Genomic DNA, 24,903 nt, shown 5'->3' on the forward strand with positions numbered 1-24,903 from the left:
CCGCGGGCTCCCTCGGTGGCGTGCGGAGGGCCCGGCACGCACCGCACCAGCCGCTCGCTCTCTCTGTGTTACAGGCTGCAGAAGGCTCAGGAGGAGCATCGCTCTGTGGAGGTGGAAAAGGTGCACCTGGAGAAAAAGCTGCAAGACGAGATCAGCATCGCCAAGCAGGAGGCCCACCGGCTCCGGGAGCTGCGGGAGGGCACGGAGAACGAGCTGAGCCGGCAGAAATATGCCGAGCAGGAGCTGGAGCAGGTGAGGGGGCAGCCGGGTGGGTGCTCTCACATACGAGACGTGCCAGGAAGGGCGAGGCAGAGAAATCCAGCGATGTTCTGCTTGTGATGCTCTTCCTGGTGGAAGAGATCCGAGGGTTTCTCCCAGCACTCCACATTCCACGCTGCTCTATGTGGGACTGTGCTGCTGTCACGCGCCGTCCCAGCTCGCCCTTCGATGAACTTGACCTGTAGCTCCGCCCCTCTCTTGACTTCTAACTCCCATTCCAAACCATAAGCTCTTTCCTTTTTTTCTCGTTTCTGTCTATTCATGGTTTTTGGAGAGATTTGGAATGAGTTTGGTTGCGCTTGCCATGTTTGCTTGTGGACCAGAGGGGTGTATGAAGGAAACTGCCTTCCAAGTACACTGAGCGCTAGATTAGAGTCTGCACAGCAAGGTTAGACTTCGTATGCAATTCTCAAAAACATTACTTCTAACTTTAGACTTAATATGTCTAAATATGTCTTAATATGTCTAAAATACATCCCTAAGTTACATATCATAACGTAGGCCTAGACAGAATATTGCGTATAACGCTGCTGCTGGCAACAATGAGATGTGCTTTGTCCCGAAGGATACACAGAGCATTTGTAAAATAATTTGTTGTAGGTCAGAAAAAGCACTCCCAATCCTACGTCTGAAAACCCTGAGCCTATAACAAAAGCTATGGGGAAATAATGGAAATCAGGGACGTTGCTCACAGCACCTGCCTGCAGTAACAGAGGGCAGAGAGTGAGCATCTGGGAATTTTACCTCAAAACTGCCCTTTAGCCCAAACCTACAAGAGAGATCCAAACCCACGACTCCAGTTGCTGCTTCCCGTTTCAACTGATACAATTCTTACCTGACTTTAATTTATAGATCAGGTTAAACTGAAATTGCGTGAGCCAGAATCGCATGAGCCAAGCGAGCACCATGCCTGTTCCAAGCCATTGGCGTTTCCTCCCAACTTGACCATGTCCAATCTTTTATGCCGCTGTGGAGGGTGGGGAAGAAAACGAGACAAGAACGTAGGGTTTCCACTGACAAGGGAGAAACAAGTGTCCTGGGCCATCGGGTAACCAGGGAGCTGCGGGGCAGTGCAGCCTTGGTGTGCAAATAGTCAGCAAAGAGCAGATTTCCTTCCTGCTTGGAATACCAAGAGCCCGGCACCCACAGGCGCCCGTCGCTGGCTCTGCTCTCGTGAGCCAGTGTCGTTCATAGAATCACCGAATCCTTCGGGTTGGAAAAGCCCCTCAGGATCATCGAGTCCAACCCTCAGCCCGACTCTACAAAGTTCTCCCCTACCCCACATCCCCCCACAGCTCATCCAAACGGCCCTTAAACACACCCAGGGATGGGGACTCCACCCCCTCCCTGGGCAGCCTATTCCACTCTCTGACCACTCTTGCTGGGAAACATTTTTCCCTCATGCCCAGTCTGAACCTCCCCTGTTGCAGTTTAAAGCCGTTCCCTCTTGTTCTGTCACTAATTCCCTGGGAGAAGAGACCAGCACCAACCTCTCCACAACGTCCTTTCAGGGAGCTGTAGAGAGTGATGAGGTCTCCCCTCACCTTCTCCTCCTCACACTGAACAGTCCCAGCTCCTTCAATCTCTCCTCACAGGATTTATTCTCCAGGCCCTTCCCCAGCTCGTTGCCCTCCTCTGCACTCGCTCCAGCCCCTCGAGATCTCTCTCGGATTGAGGTGCCCAAAACTGGACACAACCCTCCAGGTGTGGCCTCACCAGTGCAGAGCACAGGGGGACTATCACCTCCCTGCTTCTGCTGGTCACACCAGTGCTGATACAAGCCAGGATGCCGTTGGCTTTCTTGGCCACCTGGGCACACTGCTGGCTCCTGTTCAGCTGCTTGTCAATGAGAACCCCCAGACCCTTCTCTTCCAGACAGCTCCAGCCACCCGTCCCCAAGCCTGTAGCCATGCAGGGGGTTGTTGTGGCCCAAGTGCAGGACCTGGCACTTGGCCTTGTTGAAGCCCATCCCATTGACGTTGGCCACCGATCCAACCTATCCAAATCTCTCTGTAGAGCTTCCCTCTCCTCATGCAGACCCGTCCCTCCCAACGGGTCCTGCAGCCTCTCCACAGAGTCACTGAGCTGCCTTTCAGGACACACGCTGGGGCCTCCGTCCTCACGCAGATGGAAATTGGGGCATTTTGTCATGTGGGCCATTAAATAAGGATGTGTAGCCTTCCTCTGGTAACCCCGAGCCCTCGTCCCCGACCTGCTCCTGGCGTTTGGAGGAGGCAGAGTCTCATCCATTCCACTTCCCTTCACTTTACACTTGGTAAGAAGCCCAGAAAGAGGTGACTTAACCGCTCTGTTGTTTCTTAGAGGCCTTCGGGAGGGACGCGTTGGCAGGGTGAGTATTGGTTTTACCCACCTGACCCACACTGTGTGATATAACACGATCACCATCCCAGCGAGCTGTAGGGCACAGATAACATTAACCAGTCACTCCCACTGACTGTAAAACTCATCCGATTTCAAGATATTCTTGGGTCCCAGGGAATACTAAAACAAAACCTTTTGCACCAGTCGATTCTAATCACTAAAACAATACTGGAGGGTTTGGAAGTTCCTACTGGGCCTTTGAGATGGAGAAGCAGCACATTTCGGGAACGGGACTCTCCCGTACTGGACTGTTCATACAGATCCTCCCTCCTCACTACGTCATCCTCCCCCAGCCCACGGATCCCGCTGGGGCCGCAGACCCACAGGGCGTTCCTCACTTTAGGAATTGTTGCTCTTAGTGATCAAAATGGGATCTTAGAAATCTTCCCAGGAGAATGTAGAGACACACAAAGTAACTCTGGTTTTTATTGATTCCCCTGAGAGAGTTTGTGTTTTGGACGCTGCTGTATAATGGCTCATCTCAACCACTGGTCCTTGGCTGTTGTTCTGCACCGCTTCCCTTTTCCACCATTCCATAAAAACATTGTTCCTGTAAACATGTTGAGTGCTCCTCTACCCCAAATACCTAGTGGCAGATTTCCTGCCCGCTTATTCTCCGTATTCCTAAATCCCAGACACTTGCAGATTGTGCTCAAAGTTCTGCCTGTGGTGGGAGCAGCGCCTGGTGCTGCTGGTGAAAGAGGGGAAAAAATAGACCTTCCTGGGGTCTGTGATTCTGAATTTGTAACTTTTTGAATGATTTAGGCAATGCTGTGCTCAACAAGACTGTATGACACGTACGTGATAAAAGTAGTTGACCTCTTCTGTGCGGTGTCTCCTGGCTACTTCTAGATGGACTGTGCAAACGTCCTGCAGGATAAAATACGGGATTTCAAAACATCTGCCTGTAACCTGGTGCTTTTGGCTCACTAGAAAACGCCTGTGCCAGACTTGGTGAGACACGACTGACTTAAATAACACGTTAAGGGAAAAGATCCAAGTTTGAGCAATCTTTTAAAAAAAATGCTTATCTTGAGTCCGCTTGCGGCTCTGCTCTGTGGGAAACGAAGAGGCACCGGCACCAGGCAAGGGCGGGTGTAAACGCAGTTGTGGGAAGCGTGCGCTGGCGTTGGGAAGGGTCTGTGCAGGGCCCGGGCAGGTCGCTGAACACGCTCCCACTGCCTCTGCCTTCCTTAGACCTGGGCCCTTGAGAAAAAAGAAAGAGAAAATGGGCCAGACATCATCCAGATGCAGCTGTGCTGTAGCTGGACCTTTACTCCCAGCTCTGCCTCTGCTGGCACAGGGTCTGCGTCGGTGGGCCGAGGCTGGCTAGGGCAGAGAAAGCTCTTGAAGGTGCTTAGGGCTGGCTTTTATTTTACCAGTGAGGAAGCCTGTAGTACGGCCTACAGCCACGTGTACCCCTCCAGAGCGGCGAGGTGCTGTGGCTGAAGGGTCCCCCCGGCTGCAGTCACCGTCCTTCGGCTTCTCCGCTGTGGGACACGTCAGTTTGTGGCAGGGCTTGTGGCAGGCTGCAGGTGGTATTCATGTCTCTCCACGTCATGTGTAATGGAAGAGAAGTGTTAATTCTTGATGATCCATAGAAGTGCTTTTATGTAAGGTTTTGGTATCTTCAACTTGCTTGTCACCCACTTTCTTCTAATTTTGTAATCGCTCCCTTCTCCAGCAAGATAAGTGTGTGGAGGAGACCAGACCGATGGTGTGTGGAGGAGACTGAGCTGGGATGGAAGGAGAGTCCCCCAGAAAGCTACAGAAACTGCTGATTCCAGACGTGTTATTTTTTTTCCTGACCAAGCAGCACATGTTTTGTGTCTAAATATTTTTATCATCTTGCTCCAGTGTGAAAGTTGTCTCTTGACAAGCTCCCTCTGTTTGGCTCAGGAGCTGCAGTGAGAAAAGGCGATTTGCCTGCTCAGAGCTGTCAGCGATTCTGCCTCAGGAGGAGAATCTGTGGGCTTTGCAGACCTGCAGGCAGGCAGAAAGCTCTGCAGAGGTTTCTAGAGGCTACGATAAGCACCCTGAATATCCTCACCTGAAGTTTAATTCTCTCTTAACTAACCTGTGCGTGCCAGCTCAGGAGGGTTTACCTGCAGTTTGTGCCGTTGTGGAGCAGAGGGGCAGACGTGAAAGGGTTGAGCGGGTCAGCGATGAGCACACGCTCTGCCTCTCCTCCCCGAGGGCTGAGGTGCTGAGGCAGGATGGTGTGGCGGTGGCTGGCAATGTGTGAGGGCAAAGGGGGGGGCCCTGGGGGGGTTCTGGTCACCCCAGCAGCCGCCTTGTCTGGCGGGCGGCTGCCCCACTTCCCTGCAGTACCAGGGTGCCACCTCTCCTCCTCGTGCCTTTCGCTTCTGTCACGAGTAAGATTAAGTTGCGTGGAGCCTTTTTTTTTAATTTTTGGGGGGGGTTGGCAGCCAGCAGTTGGGCTGGCCTTGCGGGAGGGCGGGTTGTCCCCAGCGCCGCTGCAGCGCCGGCCGGTTCTCCCCCAGGTGCGGATGGCACTCAAGAACGCCGAGAAGGAGCTGGAGTCCCACTGCAGCTGGGCTGCGCCCGAGGCCCTGCAGAAATGGCTCCAGCTGACCCACGAGGTGGAGGTCCAGTACTACAACATCAAGAAGCAGAACGCGGAGAAGCAGCTGCTGGTGGCCAAGGAAGGGGTGAGAGTTTTCAGCGTCTTGTCCCGGGTCTTCCCCTCGCAGCCGCGGGGAGAGGTTTGGGGAGCGAAACCTGCGGAGTTGGTTTCTCTGCACCTTCTTTATTTCCTTTTGAGTGCCTTAAATTTGCATTTTTTTAAAACGCAGCACAAACCTTCACAGAGGTGTGAGTAGGGGCTGAAAATCATAATCAGTGATCCCCTCCTGGATGTGTCTGGGCTGGAGCCCGGGGAAGGTGCAGGGTGTGAACTGCTGCCGGCGTGACAGCGCTGTGGGCACTCAGGGAGCAGAAGGTTTTGCACCTACTAAGCCTCATCCCTGCTCTAGGTGATGAACGTGCACAGGCAACAAAATTTCAAACGTGTGCATGCGGTCTGTAGCGATGAATCATTTCTGTATTCCCAGTTGTTTCAAATCTTCTGTGCCAACCAAAAAGCTGCAGGGAAGCTGTTGTAACATGTGCTTGTCTCTGTGGACATCCACAGCAGTCAGAGCTGGCAGCGCAGAAAAATTTGTCTGCCTTAATATGTTTTTATTGTGAACATTTTAACATTTCAGTGGGTTTTTCTGCTGTGTCAGTTCTCATGTCCACATCCCACCTGAATGCCACTAGATCTGTGAACCCGAGTGCTGTGTGTGGAGACTTTACTTTTGAATCTATGCTGTGCCACAAAGGGAAGGCAACAAAAAACCTCCCCAAACCACCAACCCTAAGGCATGAACAGTGTTTCTCTGATAGTTTACTCACGGGAAAGACAAAACAAGGCTTTACAAGAGCCATTCACTGTATGAAGTAGCTGGTTCAGTTCCCTTTCACTCTTGGGAAATCAGGAGAAGGGCCAAGGAGGAGCATGAAACCCCCAACCTGCTTACTCGCTGCTGGCAAACTCCTTACCCGCTGCGTTAGGAAGAATAACACCCTTCAGCAAAACCCCCATTCGCACTATTTACACGTGTGCAAACAGCTGCAGGGACTGTTTCTGTCTCGGCCCATCCAGGATGTTCTTGTCCTGGAGGAAACACAAGGTTGTCTTCTTCCTGTGACCTTTTTCTGTTGATGTTCCAGGCTGAAAAAATTAAAAAGAAGCGAAACACCCTGTTTGGAACATTTCATGTTGCTCACAGCTCATCTCTAGATGATGTTGATCATAAAATCTTAACTGCAAAGTGAGTATCTACTTCATACCTTCCCTTATTTCTGCCTGCCTCTTTCACCCTTCTCGTGTTGTGGACACAAGAGTACTGTAGCCTCTGAAGGTGCTCTTGGTCTCTCCTTGGTGAACTTTTGTTCTGCTGGCTTCATTTAGCTGGGATTGGACTTGCTCCTTTTAATCAATAACTTTAATTTTATCTGTGTGAAAGAAGAAATTGCAGTTATGCAGAGCAGTTGAATATCCTGTCAAAATGAGGATTCAGGAGGCTGCAGTGTTCTTAAGAGATTATTCCTGGATATTTCAGTCGGGTTTTTTTAATTCCCGTATTCCTGAAAATGGAAAGAAAGATGTCTCAAGTATTAGGATACAAAGCTGAACCAGTAGCCTCCCTGACCATTTAAATTTACACAACTGATGGTGTGTTTTTCCTTCATTCCCTACATTTTCCCTCGTTTAACCTCGCTTGCAGGCAAGCGCTGAGCGAAGTGACAGCCGCGCTGCGGGAGCGCCTGCATCGCTGGCAGCAGATCGAGCTGCTCTGCGGCTTCCAGATCGTCAACAACCCGGGCATCCACACCCTGGCGTCAGCCCTCAACATCGACCCCAGCTGGATGGGCACCCCGCGGCCCAACCCCTCGCACTTCATCATGACTGATGACGTGGACGATTTGGACGAAGAGATCGTGTCTCCCATGTCCATACAATGTAGGTAGAGCGCGCGTTTGCCGCTGCGTGCCGCGACGTGGGGCAGGCCTGGGATGGTAGTTCAGGTGTGTCAGGAGGAATTCAGGAATTCAGCTGGTTTTTAAATGACCAAAGACAAATTGTTAGTCATTAAGGGTTGGGAATGTCCCCAAGTGCCAGACCACGGCTGCTGGGGCTGCTTGGAGCGTGTTAATTCCAGCAGAACGAGTAATTCGTAGATGTTAGTTGTCATCTGTTAACCATATATATGCTGTTCTCCTCAACTCACTGAATTTAAGCATTTACAAAAACCACAAAGGCACAGGCTAGACTCACAAAAGTGATAAAGGAAAATGTGGTGCATTGTCCTGATCTCCCCTTGGCTAAAGCACTTGTTCAGGATAGAAAAGGACCCGAAGACACCCCATCCTCAGGCAGGGCTTTGGACTTGCACCTCTTGCCAGTTCCCTGTGGGGAGGAGCAGTCAGTCTGCTGTGCTGCTGCCGACCTGTAACGACCTTCTCAGCATTTCCTGGGGCCTGTAATGACTTATTCAGCATTTCCTGGGACCTGTAACTACCTGCTCAGCATTTCCTGGGACTTGTAACAACCTACTCATCACTTCCTGGAGCAGAAACTGAAACCATCTCCTGCCCCATCTCCTGTGCAGGGTTGTAGCTCCCAGGATGGGTGTTCTCGCCCTCGCTATCGGCAACTGTTCCTGTGGGAAGTGCACCAGCTCCTGGAGGGAGGAGCGGGGCTGCTGCAGAGGGAGGGTGGATGATCCCGCTCTCGTGAGCACAGGTCTTGTGGGGGGGAGGAAGGGACTGAACTTGGGTCACCCTGTACCTGTTACTCACAATCGCTGAGCTCTTGCATTAAGGGAAAGCTGTCTCCTTCTCTGCAAAAGGTTTGTGAATCAGTCCTTACTATTCCCATGTTAAACTGACCCAGATTCAGCCTTGCTTCTCTCAAGAACACATTTTCCAAATACAGTTTCCTACCTCTAGCTGTTGCACGAGAGAATGGGGGGACTGAGGAGCAGTTCCAGCCGCTCTGCCACAGCTTTCGGAGCTCCAGCTGGGAGAGGGAGCCCATATTGGCAGCGGTAGCTGCAGCAGTCTTCAGTTACATCTGCTTTGGGTCACCTAGTGAGGACTTTTATGGTTGGACTAGATGATCTTCAAGGTCTTTTCCAACCTAGACGATTCTGGGATTCTGTGACTTCGCCAAAAATCTGTTTAGCTGGGTAGAAGGTGGGGGGAGGAACGGAAGAGTCTTGGTGCTGGCCGTGTGTGCTGCAGGAGGTGCCTGTACGTGCCATCGCCATCCCCCCCTCCTGGTTTCGGGCTGGGGTTAGGTCCTGTGAAGGTCCAGAGGCAAGAGCTCAGGGCGATGGGGGTGGCAGGGCACTGAGGATTTGGGTGGCCGGCAGGATGTTAAGGAACAGGGGAGCTGCAGGATTCTGGGGCTCAGCGAACATGGGGGTAGGAGCTGGCGGTTTGTGGGGTTGGGTGTGCCCAGGGAAAGTTTAAAGCCTCAAGCAGATTGTGGTGTCCTGCTAGACTTTGTGATTCGCAGTTACCATGTCACCACTGGTGAGGCCACACCTGGAGGGTTGTGTCCAGTTTTGGGCACCTCAATACGAGAGAGAGCTCGAGGGGCTGGAGCGAGGGCAGAGGAGGGCAACGAGGCTGGGGAAGGGCCTGGAGAATAAATCCTGTGAGGAGAGATTGAAGGAGCTGGGACTGTTCAGTGTGAGGAGGAGAAGGTGAGGGCAGACCTCATCACTCTCTACAGCTCCCTGAAAGGACGTTGTAGAGAGGTTGGTGCTGGTCTCTTCTCCCAGGGAATTAGTGACAGAACAAGAGGGAACGGCTTTAAACTGCAACAGGGGAGGTTCAGACTGGGCATGAGGGAAAAATGTTTCCCAGCAAGAGTGGTCAGAGAGTGGAATAGGCTGCCCAGGGAGGGGGTGGAGTCCCCATCCCTGGGTGTGTTTAAGGGCCGTTTGGATGAGCTGTTGGGGGATGTGGGGTAGGGGAGAACTTTGTAGAGTCGGGCTGAGGGTTGGACTCGATGATCCCGAGGGGCTTTTCCAACCTGAATGATTTGGTGATTTGGTGATTCTATGAGAAACCAAGCTAGGCAGCTCTAATAAAACACTTGCAAAGATGTGAGCTAGCGATGAACGCAAGGGGTGTCTCAGGAGAGTCCTAAGTAACACCTGAAGCACACTCTCCGGGGACGTGAGCTCTGTAAGGCTGAACCTTCAGCCGAGATTTTAAGCCTCAGCTTCTTCGTGCCTTGCTTGAGACACCTCGAGGGAGATTTTCCGCAGTGAGCACTTGCAGTTCCCGTCAGTCGGGTGATGAGCAGCGAGCCTGCCTGCTGCCTGCCTGCTGCCTGCTGCCTGCGTGCCGCAGCGTCCCTGCGGGCGCTAACTCCGTGTAGCGAGCGCTGGGCACCCGAGTTCCCAAAACAAGGGAGCGTTTGCCTTGCCCGAGAGGATTTTTCCTTTCTTGGTGTACAAAAACTGCTTCAGGAGAGAAGCACAGAGGTTTTTCTCCCCAGATGCACTGGGGATGTTGCTGCCCGTGATGATTCTCCCAGTAAATCACATTTTTCTCTCTCCCGTTCACACCCGGTGGGCCCATCCCAGACGCAGCCTGGCTTTTTGGGCGCAGGTTCAGTGACCGCTCGTCTCTGTCCTCGGAGGATCAGTCCCTCTGGAAATACCCTGGTTTGGTTCTCTTCAATTATAATTTAATTTTTTTTGTTTTACCCTCTGCCCTTTTTCTGGACTAAAATACATACACAAATTTTCCACCTTTCTGGCACGGAAAACTAATGAATGTACCTCTCTTCACTGAGTCATCAGCATCTTTACTAACCCCCGGGAAGAGTCTGGTGGGATGAAGAAGAATCACGGTTTGCTGTAGTTCTCACATGCTTTGGATTTTGCTTTTTAAAAAAAATCCAGTTATGAAATCTGGAGGGTTGTTTTTACTCGCTTTTACCCCTGAGGTGGAAATGGAGGGTTCAGGCTAGGCCGGGAGGAGGTGGTAACATTCCCATCCCACTCCCTCCTGCGCCCAGGTGCTCACAGCCCCTCCGCTGCTGGCCGCAGCCGACCCCGATCCCTCCCGGTGGGGGCTGCTGCCGATTGCTGTGCCTTTCCTCCCTCGGCGTCCCTAAATAAATTGAGCGACGCCACCTGTGATGCTGATCCATCCCCAGTGCCCTGCTACCGGGGCTGGGGGCCAGCATGCTCAGCCCCTGAGCCTCCTGGTTTGGGCTGGAAGCCTTCCCTTCGTGAGCGCTGCCCAGCGCCGGCCGTCATGGGACCGAGGGGGACGCCGGCCAGGCTGTGCGCGGTGGTGGTCTTCCTCGAGATGCCGAGCAGGTTATTTGGCAAACGTTGATAAAATGTGGGCAGGGTCTAGGGGGAGCGAGGGGCTGCTGTGGCTGCGCAAAGCCAGGTCTCAGCCTTTGGGCCTGTGCTCATCGCAGGGTGAATTGTGGAAAAGGAGAGCGCAAGGGTGTAGGGCGTCAAGTGGGTAAACGGGGAGTGGAACACCAGGAAAAAAAAACAACAAACCCCTTAGGGTAAAAAGCGTGGCCCAGGAGGAAAAGAAACCTGTAGCAGAAACGCAGAATTCCCCCAGTTATTTGTTCTGCAGCATGTGGAGCCCCGTGAGCCCTCCCAGCTGCGAGGCCGGAGCCGTGGCCCCGCCAGCGGCGCGGATGCAGTGAGCAGCCCCCGGCTCTGCCTGCTCGCACGCTCCCCCTCACCTCCTCCCGTCAGGGTTTTGCAGTCCCCACAGGAGCAAGGGATTTGGGTTTTGCCACCTTGACTCCGCGTGACTCGATTTCACTTAATTTCAACTCTGCAGCTATTAAGAGAAAAAAAAGTCTTGAAATAGTAAGTGGATGGTACGAAGAGCTCCAGCGAAAGGTTTGTAGATGGGCAGTGTAGAGAAGCAAGAAACAGCAAACCTGAGCGGTGGGAGCCTGTGCGAGGAGCTGTGATTGACCTCGGGGATGTGGAGACAGCAAAGTTGCCTGAGTTATTCTCGCTTGTTCCTTCTTCCACTTGAAATATGTCCCAGTGGTGGTACCTGAGCTGTTGCTGTCAGATGAGCTGCAGAAGACTCGTGTTTCCTCGCTGTATGTTTTTATAGCAGTGATTTGCTGGTTCTTCGATTCCCGAAGGAGCTCTTTCTCCATTTCTTAGCTTTCCTGTCTGTTCACCTTTTTAACCCATTTTTACATTTATTTCTTATGCACATAAGAAATCCTGAACAATCCTGAACACCTTATCTCCTGCAGAAGGAGGAACATCTTGTACAGAAATTCCAGTTAGTGGATTAAGCACAACCAGTCTGGTTGTCTGCAGGCTGGCGATGCAGGGGGGTCCTTCCTTTCCCTTGTGTGATGGAAGCCCGCGCGCAGAAACCTCCGTGGAGGCAGAGGGGCCTCCCTCTGCCTCTCCGAAGGTGACCCCCTGGCTTGGGCTCAGCGCCTAGGCTTGGCCCAGAGGTAGTGCAGGCTTGGGACAGAGGGAAATGGCTGAGCTCTCTGGCCTCTGTTGCCCCACTATGTGGCCAGAAGGATCATTATGATCTTTAAAAGCTGTTAATTAGCTGGTGACAGTGCTCTGGAGGAGTTTGTTTCTCCAAACCAAGACGAATTGTAGCAACAGGACTGAGGGGTAACAGGTTTAAACTGACAGAGGGGAGATTTAGATGAGATCTAAGGCAGAAATTGTTCCCTGTAAGGGTGGTGAGGCCCTGGCACAGGTTGCCCAGAGAAGCTGTGGCTGCCCCCTCCCTGGAAGGGTTCAAGGCCAGGTTGGACGGGGCTTTGGGCAACCTGGGCTGGTGGAAGGTGGCCCTGCCCGGGGCAGGGGGGTGGCACTGGATGGGCTTTAAGGTCCCTCCCAACCCAAACCCTCCCGTGATTCTGTGAGAGAGAAGAGAGAATTTGCAGTTAGAGATAAATATTTTTCAAGCTGAGGGTCTCTGTGATCAGTAAGGTAATTATCAAACAGACTGGGGGCAGGTGATACCCCTTTTGGACCAGAGATGTAATTCAGGAGTGAACTGATGACAAAAGCCTGTGCTGCCCCAATTCATACCGTAGTTACAGTACATCTACCACACATCCCAGCCCTTCTGCCTGGCAGAGGGTACAGGGCTGGGAGGTTTCTGCATCTCCACAGCAGCTCTCCGGTGCCCGGACACGGAGCACAGCGGTACGTTCCGGCACGGCGCCACGGGGAGAGGCGGCAGAGCTGAGCGCCGGCACGGAGCTCGCCTCGCTGGCTCTAGGTGCCCGCAGCTGAGCTGACCACCAGAGGCTCCTTTTTTTAGGCTAGAAATAATACTGCCACAGCATGAGGCGTCTGAACCATTCGATGTCTGCGTTAGGATGAAATGAATCATGCCCTGAAAATACCGACTTCTTCACATTTACTCTGAAGGGAGCCTGGGTGGGAGCTCTGCTGTAGGGTTGGGTGGGATGAATCACGCAGCCCGTTTCTGCTTCGAGCAAGATGATCCGATAAGGTGTTCAGAAAGCACCTATATCAGAGTTTTTCATGGGCTGGGCTTTAATCCAGCATGTTAAGCAGTAGTGCCAGCTTAACGCTTCTTCCGCATTTAAACCAGCGTAACTTCTGGCAGCGGGCGGGGGGGCTGCGGTGGCGGTGGTGCGGTGGTGCCGCCTTCAGCCTTCTCCCCTTTCTCTCCTTGCAGCTCCGGCCTTGCCCAGCACAGTTCGCCAGCGCCTGGTGGACCCCCAGCACGGCCACGGATCTCAGAGGTTGGTAGAGAGTTACGTGCAAGGCCAGAATGAGTCGGGCCAAGCTGCCCATTTCCGGGCAGGCAGAGTCTCTCTCCGTCGAAAGCTCAGCCTCTCCTCCGGACAGTCTTTCAGTTCCGACCTTCCCGGCACCAACCCACCATCTGCTGCCACCACCGCCTCTTCCACCTCTTGCTCCTCATCCTCCACCACTGCATCTGCTCCTGCTTGCCATGTCCACCCTATCTATTACCATCACACCACCTCCTCTTATTTCCTTCAGATGGACTCCATCCCCGATCTACCCCCTCCTGATGTCACCTCTGGAGTTCGCTGTCGCACTGAGAGCTTTGGGTATATCGCTGTTTCTTTTCTAGCTCCCTCTTGCCTGCTGTGTCTCAGAGCTGATGCTTGCTGGGGTGCTCTTTCTCCTAGATTCCTTGGGCCCTTTCCTTTTGGGTCTTTATTTCATGATTTATCCACACGTTTGTTTCTTCAACGCTCTCCCGTGCCAGTGGGCCCTCTAAGGAGTGCTCCACGGTCCATTCCCATATCTGTGAACTCAGTGGGTGCATAAACCATGGAGGTGCTGCTGTTTAACTGTAGCTAAGCAAACGGGCGTTCGGGGCCCTCGGTTATCGCTAAATGAGAGTCTTTCGCTTGGGTGATGCACCTGTGAGAACAAAGGTAACAACTAATCAAACAAACACTGACCTTATTTGAAGCCTTGACTTAGTTGGGGTCTTCACAAGCGAATTGCAAAGGAAACACGACGGGATAGGAGGTGCTGTGAGACAGTTGGTGCTGCCGGAGGGGTTGAGATTTGTGCTAGTTTTAAGAGGTGGCAAAAAGCAGCGTTCAGGGCTTTTGTGTTTCAGAGTGACTCTGCCTCTGTTTTGGTAGGGGCTGAGGCATGGTTGTGTTTTGGCTAAGGAACGTCTGAATGAGAAGAGGAGGAAGTTGGACCTTCTTATGGCTCGAGCCTCTTATGATGCTCGAGTAAAACCCTCGGCTGAGGGGCGAGGGGGGGCGGTGGTTCGCGTGGGCTGTAGTTGAGGGGCGTTGCAGGCTCTGGGTGCGGAGCTGTCGGCGCTGGTGACAGACTGTCGGGGAGTCCCATCCTCCTGCCCTGCCGGGGAGCTGCACCTGGCGCAGCCAAGTCATTTCATCTCTCTGTTCTGCGCTTTCTCCTTGGTAAAATTAAAACCAGTCTCCTTATCCTTGGCATTAGGGAACAGATTTCTGGGAAAAGGCTGGAAGTCTCTCAGTGAGGAGGTCGGTAGGGGCAATGTCCTTTCACGTTTATTTACCGAGGCAGGACAGCATTCTAGGTCACCACATCTTCACCGGTCCCGGCATGTTGTACCGTTACTCCTTTACTGACAGGTACCTCTGCCCTTGGGCGTAGGTTCTCTCCTGACAGCATTTACACAGTCTCTGTCCTGTGTCTCAAAGCCGGGCTTTGCTGTGCCCAAGCACCCTGTGCCCAGGCGGCGAGAGCCCGCGTGTGTAGAGCCCAAGCAGCCCTGGGCAGGTCGGGGCTCCCGGAGTATCGGGGCGGGGGGACGTTACTGCTCCTGCTCCACAATGGGCAATGAAAGAGCAACGTCTGGGTTCATTTAGTAATATTTGTTTGGGGATTACGAGAAGCAGCATAATTAAAATTAAGATTAATTAGTGCCAGTCTGAGTTCAGCTGCAGCTGTCCCGCTGTGACTGATAAAAGCTGGGAATGCTTCTGGTAACATCGCGCAGTCCCTGTTCACCATCGACCTTCCTGTCTCTGCAGAAAGGGGGGCTTGTCCTGGGAGCTCGAAGGCTGGAGCACTCTTTCTAAAACCGCTGTATAAACGTGATTTTTTCTTTTCAGCTGAGGCCTGTGATACACTTAATTGCTGACCAGGTTTAAGTCTCCATCCCGCAGACACCCCCACAAGCGGCAGAGGGAAATGGGGTGTGACTTGGGGCTCCCAGTTAGGAAAGGCAACAGTGCTGCGTTAGGAGAGAATAACCAGGGTCTTCCCCTTATTCCCCGCGGGTGCTTGGACCGTTTTCTCTCTGTTCCCGTAGCACGGGCTGCCTGTTGACACAGGATAAATTGATTTAGCGTCGGAGTTTTGTGGAGGAAGAACTTTTCACCTAAGATTTGCTTCAGCTACACAATAGCAGACGACTCCAAAATCCATGCTCATCCATTCTCTGTTCATTTCAGAAAACAGAAATGAAGAATCGGGTGCCCAACTGTGTTCTGATTCTGTTGCTTTTAATTTTTTTGTCAAACTGCATCATGAGCAGATCCTGCTTCGATGCATCTCTAAAAGCACGGCCGCAGCACACACCAATGGATTGCTCTTTCTCTTTTATATAACCAGCCTTGGAGGCCTTTACACACATCCCTCGTGCTCCACAGCCTCTGAGAGAGGCAAACGGAACAGATGGGGAAGCTGAGGCTGAGAAAGGCCTTCCAGGGAGTCACTGCCAAGGACGAAAACGGAACCCAAAAAATTCCTGGCTCCCTTGGTGGGAGGCGAGCGCTACCTTGAGTGCTTTGGGCTGCCGGATCGCTGTAGCCTCTCTCGTATCCGGCAGACGCCGATGCTGGCGAGACCTCGCGAGAGAAATCGTCTCAAACAAGCTGTTCCCCCTCGCCCCGAGAAGGGCTCGGGGATCGCTTCCCTCCCGGCGAGCTGCGTGCGGTGTAAAGGCTGCTGGGGGTTGACCTGGTAGGGACCTTCTCTCCAGGCAAGGCCAGCGCGTGGCCGGTGAATCGCTTTCATGAACTCCTCACTGTTTGCTTCTCTTTTGCAATTGGCTTCAGAGGATCCGGTGCAAATAAGGTCAGAGCTGTTGTGATTTATGAAGGCTGCTGTGTGTTTGTGGATGTTAACGAAGGGCTGGCCCTGGGCGGGGAGAGGGGTTGGAGGCTGCTGTGTGCACAGAGGTTTCTGCTGCCAGTGCCTGCTTCAGGTGGTACCCGTGGATAAACCCAATGGAGATGGGAGCGTAGGACCAAACCCCCGCCCTGGTGACCCTTTTCCAACGGGGAAGGGACTTGGCAGCCGAAGCAAGAGCCGAGAGTCAGTAATCCAGCAAAAAGAGCAATTCACAGCTCGTAGAGTGGAAGGGAAGGACTTGCTGTTGGATTCGTATCATAGCAGCTGTTTCGAAGCCTCTGCCTGTGCCACGCCAAGCGCAGCAGAATAACGAAGCCCTGTGGCAGATTTGGTTCTGCCTGAGGGGAAGCCCTTGCCCCAGTGCCACGCGCCAGCTCGGGATTTAGTGGACAGTCGCGGGTGCACTGGGCCAAGGGCAGGGCTGGCAAAGGTGGAGGCTCGGCCTGAGCCTGGCAGACTGAGCTCTGCTCCAGCATCAGACACCCCCAAGCCACCCCTCAGTGTTCCCAGTGTCCTGGGCTGTGCAGACAGCAGGAGCCCACCAGGAGAAACCCTTCAGCAGGCTGCAGAGTTGAGGAAAAATAAGTATTTATCCCATATCATCCTCCTGCCCTCTCCCCTCTTTCTCCACCACTGCTTTCTTTACTCCATGCTTTGCTCTCTGCTTCTCTCGTTTGCCAACTCAGTCCATTCCCATTTTCTCGCCCTCTCTCATTCACGGGGGGAGCCCAGGTGAAAGTGGATAAACCAGCGTGTCCCGCCTTCGCGTGGCTGAACACCGTCGCCTTCGCTCCTTCGTAGCCCGTGAGCGTGCCTGGCTGTGTGGAGGAGAAGGCAGCGAACGCTGCGGCAGCGCTTGAGGGACGTGGCTTAGGGCCTCCCCTACCTCCCAGGTATCTCCACAGAGGTTTCTGGGAGGGCTGAGCCCTCGGTCGGTCTCTCTGCCACGCAGAAGCGCTTTCTCGTGATGCTGTCAAGGCCGGCTGTGCCCTGAGCCAGAGTTTCCTCTTGAGGATGTGCCGTAGCGACTCAGGAGCAGGAGCCTCGTGAAAATTAGCAGGATATAGCAGCCCTTTTGGGCTGAGCCTCGCCCCAGGTGACCGACCATATCCTGGCAATGTTCTTTCCTCCCCTCTTGCCCCGGCGCTGGGCTCGGGAGCGTCCCCTTGTCCTCGCTGTCTCTGCCAAAGCCAACATGCATCCCGTGGAGTCGTGTCCTCGTGGACACACGCCTCCACTGTCCTGCGGGAACCACTCGAAAGGAGCATTTGGGGCTGTAGAAAGTCCCAGTAAAACTTTCCGGCTGCTGGTGTCTGGTTCTGAAAACTAGTCTGGGAGGTGCCTCTCGGTGGGTGCCCAAGTGTCCCGGCCCGTCGGCTGGCGGGGTGGGCTCCTGGCTGGATAGATCGTGAGTAAAATGGGTCGGTTTAGCACAGCCAGGATGGTGGAAAAGTGTGTGCTCGCTGGCTGCTCCCCCAGTCAGCCCCTCCAGTCCTGCGCCAGACAGTGAGCTGGCGAGCCTGGAGAGAAAAAATGAGGGTCCTTGGACCCATCGTGGCGTCGGCCATTGGCCCTGGGACGGGGCGTCCCCAGGGAATGGCAGCGACAGCGACGTCCGCAATGGGGATGTGACCCCCAAAACCGACCACCCCGATGCCCAGGGACCCCCCCCAGTCGCGGTGAGAGGAGACGCGGTGGTGGCGGCGCGCGCTGGGGAACCTGCGCCGAGCTGCTCCCCGGGGTGCGGGACCAGCTGTCCGGGGATCGGGTTCCCCATGGCCGCGCTCGGGGGAGGAAGATCCTCCCGGACCGCAGGATGTTTCTGCATCTGCTCTCACCATCTTCTCCCCATGCTGCCGTAGCCGCGGGTTTGCTTTTGTCTCTTTGGGATTTAAAAACTGCACAGGGCCTTGGGGGGAGGGGGGAGGGGGGGCTGGTGGGGGTTCACAGATCTCAGTGGGGAGAAAACTCGCCCTCTTCATGAATGAGGCATTTTTGAAGTTGCCTCAGTTTAAAGAAAATCTATTTTTTGCTGTATTTGCTACTCTTTCCCTTTTTTTTTTTTTTTAAAGGATTTTTTTTTACTGATTCTCGCGCAGATACCTTTGTGATAGAAGAAGAAGAAAAGGATCTGGGGGTTCTAATTGACAAGCAGCTGAACATGAGCCAGCAGTGTGCCCAGGTGGCCAAGAAAGCCAACGGCATCCTGGCTTGGATCAGCAATAGTGTGACCAGCAGAAGCAGGGAGGTGATAGTCCCCCTGTGCTCTGCACTGGTGAGGCCACACCTGGAGGGTTGTGTCCAGTTTTGGGCACCTCAATCCGAGAGAGATCTCGAGGGGCTGGAGTGAGGGCAGAGGAGGGCAACGAGCTGGGGAAGGGCCTGGAGAATAAATCCTGTGAGGAGCGATGGAAGGAGCTGGGACTGTTCAGTGTGAGGAGGAGAAGGTGAGGGGAGACCTCATCACTCTCTACAGCTCCCTGAAAGGACGTTGTAGAGAGGTTGGTGCTGGTCTCTTCTCCCAGGGAATTAGTGACAGAACAAGAGGGAACGGCTTTAAACTGCAACAGGGGAGGTTCAGACTGGGCATGAGGAAAAAATGTTTCCCAGCAAGAGTGGTCAGAGAGTGGAATAGGCTGCCCAGGGAGGGGGTGGAGTCCCCATCCCTGGGTGTGTTTAAGGGCCGTTTGGATGAGCTGTGGGGGGATGTGGGGTAGGGGAGAACTTTGTAGAGTCGGGCTGAGGGTTGGACTCGATGATCCCGAGGGGCTTTTCCAACCTGAAGGATTCTGGGGTTCTGTGATTCTAAGATGGCTCTGAAACACTCCCGTGTTCAGCCCCATCCACTTTTATTGATGCTGCTGCCCCTGACACAGCCCCAGTTACCCCAGTGAGACCTGGGGGGCCGCGAGCTGTGACACTGACCTTCTGCGGAGCCGTGGGATCTGCTGGAGGCACTGGGAATCGGGCGCTCCGGGGGCTGCGTGCGGTGCCTTTGGCCGCAGTTGTCTCCCTTGGACGGTCTCCAAGGCTCAGAATAGCCGGGGGTTTCACACCAGCCCTGCTGCTCACGTGTCGCGTGGGCTCAGAGGCCAGGACTACGCCAGCAATGCCTGGGGCTATTTTCCTCTTCAAAGAAGAGGTGAAACAGCCTCCACAGTTGGGCTCTCACGGTGGATTTTGGGCTGTACCCCAAGCGCACACCAGGGTCTTTCATACCACTTTCCTCCCTGTGTTCCTGTGGAGCTGTTAAAGGAGGGCCCGTTTTTATTCAGGGGGGTTTGTTAAAAAATACCCTCGTTACCATTACAAAGGGTGACAATGGGAGAATCTCTACGGCCTCTTACAAGCCCCTTGTACTAGTACAGGCCTGTGGGTGACTCTGTGGTCTGTTCCAGTTGCATCCCCCTGGTACCACCTGGAAGCCACCTCCCGTACCAGCGCTGTGCCGAGGGCGTCTTCTCTCCTCTTGCCTCTCTTGCTGACTCCAACCTCTGATTTATTTGTGCTGGTGTCATAAAAGAGGAGCCAGGGGCCCTCCACGTGCTGGGTGGGTACAAGGGACCCTGTCCCAGGGCTGAGCTGCGTGGGGGGGGTCTGTGCCGGGAGCCACGAGCACGTGGCGTCAGGGGCTGAGGAACTGGTGAGCACCTCCTGTCTCTTCTCACACCCTTTCGCTTCTCTTTGCTCCTTTTCTCTCCATTCACCTTTCCCATCCTGTCCCCCCTCCCTGCATGGGGCAGGGCCCGGCCCCCCCCCTGCCCTGCCCACCCTCTCAGGCAGGAGCGATGCCCGTGCGGCGTCCGAGTCAATGTAGGTGGTAGCGAGAGCAGCTCTTGGTCTGGCTCACAGAATCCCGGCTGGAAGGAGGAAGCTGTGACTTCCCATTTCTCCCTTCCTCCTACCTCCCACTCTCCGCTTTTTAGAAGGATCCGGGAGCTCCGATGCCGTTTGCGATCCGGAGTAGGCGCCAGGCTGGGGGCACAAACCGCTGTGCAGCAGAGGGGCCGCGGGCGCTCGGGCATGGCTTCGCGTGGGGGGAAGCTCAACCTCGAATTCCTCCCTCGGGGATGAGAGGGTCACTCCGGCTGACCCGGGAGAAGGGGGAGGGGGGGCGAAGCGCCCGCGCGCACACCCAGATGCCAGCTGAGCCGGCGCAGAGGAGCCGCCGATGAAGTTCTTACCCCCGTCCTGCAGCGGGAAGGGCATCGGCTCTCACAGCTGCGCCGCTTCTCCAAGGGCCAGGGCGATGCACTGAGCTCCCTGCCCGGCTCCTGCTGGGATCCGGGGGAAAAGAGGGGGGCTGGCAGGGTCGTTTTTCAGGGAATGGGAGGGAGCTGCCAGCTCCAAGCAGAGCCCAGCGGCAGGCAGGCCTGGCCGAGGGTCTCGACGGCCTCCGGTGCCTTCGGACCCCCGCGCTCGAGTGTCAGGGCCTCGATGCCTCCAGTTCTGCCCCCACGTACGGTGCTGCCTCCCCGAACCCGGCAGCGTTTTGCTCGTGCTGTGGGGCTGCGCTCGCAGGGGCAGGCAGCGGGCAGCCCTGCCTGCCTGCCTGCCTGCAGCGGGGGGCAGCTGGCTGCAGGCCGGGTGGTGCTGGCACTCGTACGGAGGAGTGGAATCAGTGGGTGAGGTTGTGTCTGCCTGGCTCCTGCTCGCCGGGGGCTCGCTGCCAGGCATGGGGCTGCCTGGGGGGGGCTTCTGCCCTGCCCTGCCCTGCCCTGCCCTGCCCTGCCCTGCCCGCTGCTGCATCCGTGTGTGCGCGCGCGCGCGGGCTCGGGCGCGCGTCCCCGGGCCGCCAGAGCTAACGACCCCTCTTCTCCCCCTCCGCCTTCTCCACCACAGAGATTTAACTCGCTGCGACTCCGACTCCTCCATCCCGCACCTGAGCGACCACCAGCGCGTCCCCAGCTCGGCGCCCAAGCTGCTGGCTGCCCGGCCCAACCTGCTGACCAGGTCCATCGAGGAGGGTGCCCCTGGCCACCCCGCCATCGGCGTGCCCACCTCCAACGGCGGCAGCCGCCAGGCCGAAGCCTCCGCCCTGGGGGTTTTGCCGGAGCGACTGTCCGAGAGCCCCGTGGTGATGAAGAAGATGATGATGGTGAACCACGGCATGGAGAAATCCTCCAGCCTGGGGGAGATCAGCCACCCGACAGCCGGCAAGCACAGCCACTCGGATTCCTCCCGCTCCCACAGCCCCAGCTCCACCGACCCCGACACCCCGTCCCCCATCTCTGACTGCCGGCCCGGCGGCGCCAAGAGCACCCGCATCCCGCAGCTGGCGGCCAAGAAGAGCCCGGGGGACGAGGACAGCAGCTTGACGGGCGACGAGGTTGACCTCGGCCAGAGCAAGAAAAAGTTCCCCCTAAAGATCTTCAAGAAGCCCAAGAAGTAGAGAGAGGAGAGGGAGGGGGGGGGAAGAGGAACCCCCCCCTCAGGAGCGGGACCCACTGGGATGGGGGGCGGCCGTGCAACCGCCCGGCCCCCGCGCCCTCCCTTTCTGAGTCACCTCACCCAACACCGGCAGCAGGAGGAGCTATTTAAACTTATTTATTTCCTGATCTCTGAGAAGAAAAAAAAAAAAAAAAAGAAAAAAAGGAAAAAAAAAAAAAGACGAGGACCGCTCCCCCCCCTAAAGAGAACAGCCGCCCTTTCTCCCCTTCGCCTGCTGCAGTCCCTGGCTTTGCTGTGCATGGCTTCCGGTTACTCCTGCCTCTGCTCAGCCACACGGCATTTGGGTTTGGTTTCAATGTGGTTTTTTTTATTTTATTTTTTATTATTATTAATTTTAAATTTCCCCCCCCCCCCCGATTCTTCTGCCTCTTCCAACTTTTGCCCAGGCTGTAGGGAAGGGCGGGGTGATGGGAGCCCCGTGGGGGAGCACTCGTTGGGGTGAGTTCTCTCCTTGTTTCTGTGTCACTTTTCTATGCCCCCGGGGGCCCCCATTGCTGTGACGGTTTGGGGGGGGGGGGGGGGGGGGGGGGAACCCCTGGTTCGTGCGCTCTTGAGAAGCAAGAGCAAGACAAACGCCCTTGGGCAGGGATGGCTCTGCCTGCAGCCCGGTACATCTGCCCCCAGCAGCCCTTCCAAACCCGGGGGGCTCAGCGCGGAGCGGGGGGGCCCCAGGGTGATGGAAGGGGCCGGGTCCAGCCGCCATGTCCACACAAAGAGGGGGGCTCCCGGGTGGGGGCGCAGGAGCCTCAGAGTGTCCTTGCCCTCCCCTGACTCCGTCCCCCTGAGGCTGGGTGTGGGGGTTCTATGCCCCCCCCCCCCCCCCCGAGGACCGCGGGGATGGAGGGGGCTGAGTCTGGCCCAAGGCGCTGCCCGGGGCTCAGCCGCTCTCCCATCCTCCCTCGCAGGCTGCGGGTCCCGTCCTGCGGCTCAGAGCCCTCATCTCGGCACGATTCCCCCCCCCTCGCAGCCTTGGCCGCTGTGGGGATTCCCCGGTTCAGGGCAGGAACTGGGGGCTCAGCGTTGCTCCGTCCCAGGGTTGAGCCTGTCCCAGAGCTGAGCTTTGCTCTGTCCAAGGGCTGAGCCCATCCCAGGGCCGAGCTTTGCTCCATCCCAGGGCTGAGATCTGCTCTATCCCAAGGCTGAAGCCCATCCCCAGGGCCAAGCTTTGCTTCATCCCAGGGCTGAGCATCCCCGGGCCAAGCTTTGTTCCGTCCCAGAGCTGAGCCCATCCCAGGGCCAAGCTTTGTTCTGTCCCAGAGCTGAGCCTGTCCTAGGGCCAAGCTTTGCTCCATCCCGGGGCTGAGCTCTGCTCTATCCAAAGGCTGAAGCCCGTCCCAGGGCCGAGCTTTGCTCCATCCCAGGGCCGAGCTTTGCTCTGTCGAGGGCCGAGCCCAGCTCCCCCAGGCTCAGCTCTGCAGCCCCTGCCCGCAGCACCCAGTGCCGGGGCTGGCGGAGGAGCCCCCGGCCGTTCTCCCGCATCCCTCGAGGCTGCTGCCGGCACGACCCGACTTCCCCCCCACACCCCCGAGCTCCTGGCCAGGCCGGGGGTCCCTGCCCGCCCCGTCCCCCATCCCCGGGGGTGGGTGCTGCCTGCGAGGGCAGAGGAGGAGGCAGGAGGGCAGGGGAGGACAAGGAGGCAGGGCAGGACGCTGAAAGCCCCCCGGGGCCTTGCTTTATGCCAGAGTAATCTATCCAGGTGTACACTGACAATACAGGAAGGGCTATAAAAGGTGGTTTTTTTGTTCCGTAGGTGGTTAGACGATTCCACTGTTGCTTTGAGATAAGTGAAAAATGCCTCTAAATGACTAAGTGCCTGCATTTCCCCGAGGCGCGGGGATGGGGGGGGGACACGCCGCGTCGCTTGGCCCCCACGGTCGGGGCTGCACCCCGCCGCCGCGGGCACCCCAGGAACGGGGCTGGTGGCCGGGGGGGGGGTGGGGGGGGGGTGGGCTGTGGGCGCCCCACGAGCACCCAGGCTGGAGCCAGGGGCCCGGTGGTGCTGCTGGTGGTGGCAGAGACCTGTGGATGCTTCTGGAGAAGGGGTTGGGGATCCACCAAACGGCAACTGTTGACGCATCTGCCAACTCTTTGATTTTTTTTTTTTTTTTTTTTTTTGGTCATTTCATAAGAATTTAAATCCAATAAAGCATGTAGTCTATTTTACGAGCCGGTGCCTGCTGCTCTCTTCTTCCAGCCCCTCCCCAGGCCGCAGAGCTGGGGTCCCATCTCCGGGGTGGGGGGGGTGGGGGGATCGGGGCACTGGGGATTCCATGGGGACCCCAGTAGCTAGCCTGGCTGGCGGAGAAGGGGGGACAGAAGAGCACCCCAGTTTTCCCCCACCTGGCCCCCTGGGCCCTGAGCAGAGTCCTCTCCCGTGGGGTCTGGATCAGGCACTTCTGCTCTGCGCCAAAACTAACCCTGTGCCGCACCAGGGTTAAAAACGCCTCCCTGGAGCCCCCCCGCAGCTTCCCCGCGAGGAACCAGCTCCTGGCCTGGCCAGGGGCAACCCCAGCCCCTGGGCAGAGCCTCACCTCGCTCACTCGCACCCCTCTGCTCCCACAGCCTGGGCCAGCCTGGCGCTGAGCCCCGAGGCAGGCAGCAGGATGAGGCCCCATGGAGTATCTGGCCCCCAGCCCCAGTATCAAGACCCCAGCCTCAGTATCAGGACCCCATTCTGTGTATCGGGACACCGGTCCCAGTATCAAGACCCATCAGAGCTGCAAAAACGACGTCCTTGGGCACAATCCTGTCCGAGGCCCCTCACAGCAATGAGCACCAACTGCTGGCAGCCATCGGCTAGCAGGCATGCGCTCCCCCCTTTTCTTGAGACTTTGGGCTCACAAATCCAAGCTCTCAGCACTCAACACCCAAACCTCAGTTTGCGGCAGAAAAAGAGCCGCCGTCGCTGTGGCACAAGAGTCAGAGGTCCCTCAGCCGGAGCGGATGCGGTCGTTCCTTTGGCCAGTGCTGATCAGTAAATGGCAAGTATGGAAGCACAGAGGGATCGGCGGGCAACGCCCCGCTACTCGCTCCCCCCGCATTGGGACGGGACACAAAGATGGTCCCGTGAAGGTTCCTACGTGGATCTCGGGCGTTACACGCAGGCAGGCAGAAAGCGCCACGTCCCAACGCGCCGGGGCCTGGCCTCAGCTACGGGGTCTCTCAGCTACGTTGGCCCCGGGGACCTGAGCGGTTTGGCTCTGGGCCTACAAGCGTGCCGTGCCGTGCCGTGCCGACACAGGGGTCCCTGATTTCGAGGGGGACACCCCAGCCCCTCCTGAGCCCCTCGCAGGGGGAAGGGCGTGGCAGTGGGGGCTGCCGGGTGTCACCGGGTGTCACTCTGCCCACCCTGTGATGTCACAAAGGGGGCTCCGCCCGCCTGCCCCACTATAAAAGGCCGCAGCCGCACTGGGCCCACAGTCATGGCGCGTGGCAACGGGCCCACCCTGGCCCAGAGGCTCCCGCTACTGATGCTCAACGTGCTGCTCGTCCTGAGCAATGCCACGTCGAGGGCCAAGAGCTTCTGTGTAGGTGACGCTGCACCGTGCTGTGCCGGGGGGGTGGGATGCTGTTGGGTGGTGGTGGG

The 24,903-nt window shown here is 56.3% G+C and overlaps 1 protein-coding gene across 15 annotated transcripts in view; it reads left to right on the forward strand.

Moving 5' to 3' along the window:
• STIM1 (stromal interaction molecule 1) overlaps positions 1-23,480 on the forward strand; it is a 105,904-nt gene extending 82,424 nt beyond the window's left edge. For 3 of the 15 annotated variants that reach the window (XM_074816650.1, XM_074816652.1, XM_074816651.1), the window contains 6 exons: positions 75-252; positions 5,166-5,333; positions 6,397-6,497; positions 6,954-7,189; positions 12,928-13,327; positions 20,709-23,480. In XM_074816650.1, the coding sequence (XP_074672751.1) occupies positions 75-252; positions 5,166-5,333; positions 6,397-6,497; positions 6,954-7,189; positions 12,928-13,327; positions 20,709-21,258 (1,633 nt within the window). In that variant the 3' untranslated portion in view covers positions 21,259-23,480. Of the gene's footprint in view, positions 1-74; positions 253-2,601; positions 2,630-3,426; positions 3,616-4,345; positions 4,883-5,165; positions 5,334-6,396; positions 6,498-6,953; positions 7,190-9,830; positions 9,912-12,927; positions 13,328-20,708 lie in introns of those variants that run through there. The other 12 variants (XM_074816654.1, XM_074816655.1, XM_074816649.1 and 9 more) reach the window with 11 other exon arrangements.
• The last annotated feature ends 1,423 nt before the right edge of the window (positions 23,481-24,903 follow it).

The sequence above is a fragment of the Strix aluco genome, chromosome 2 (assembly GCF_031877795.1).
Source record: "Strix aluco isolate bStrAlu1 chromosome 2, bStrAlu1.hap1, whole genome shotgun sequence".
NCBI lineage: Eukaryota > Metazoa > Chordata > Aves > Strigiformes > Strigidae > Strix > Strix aluco.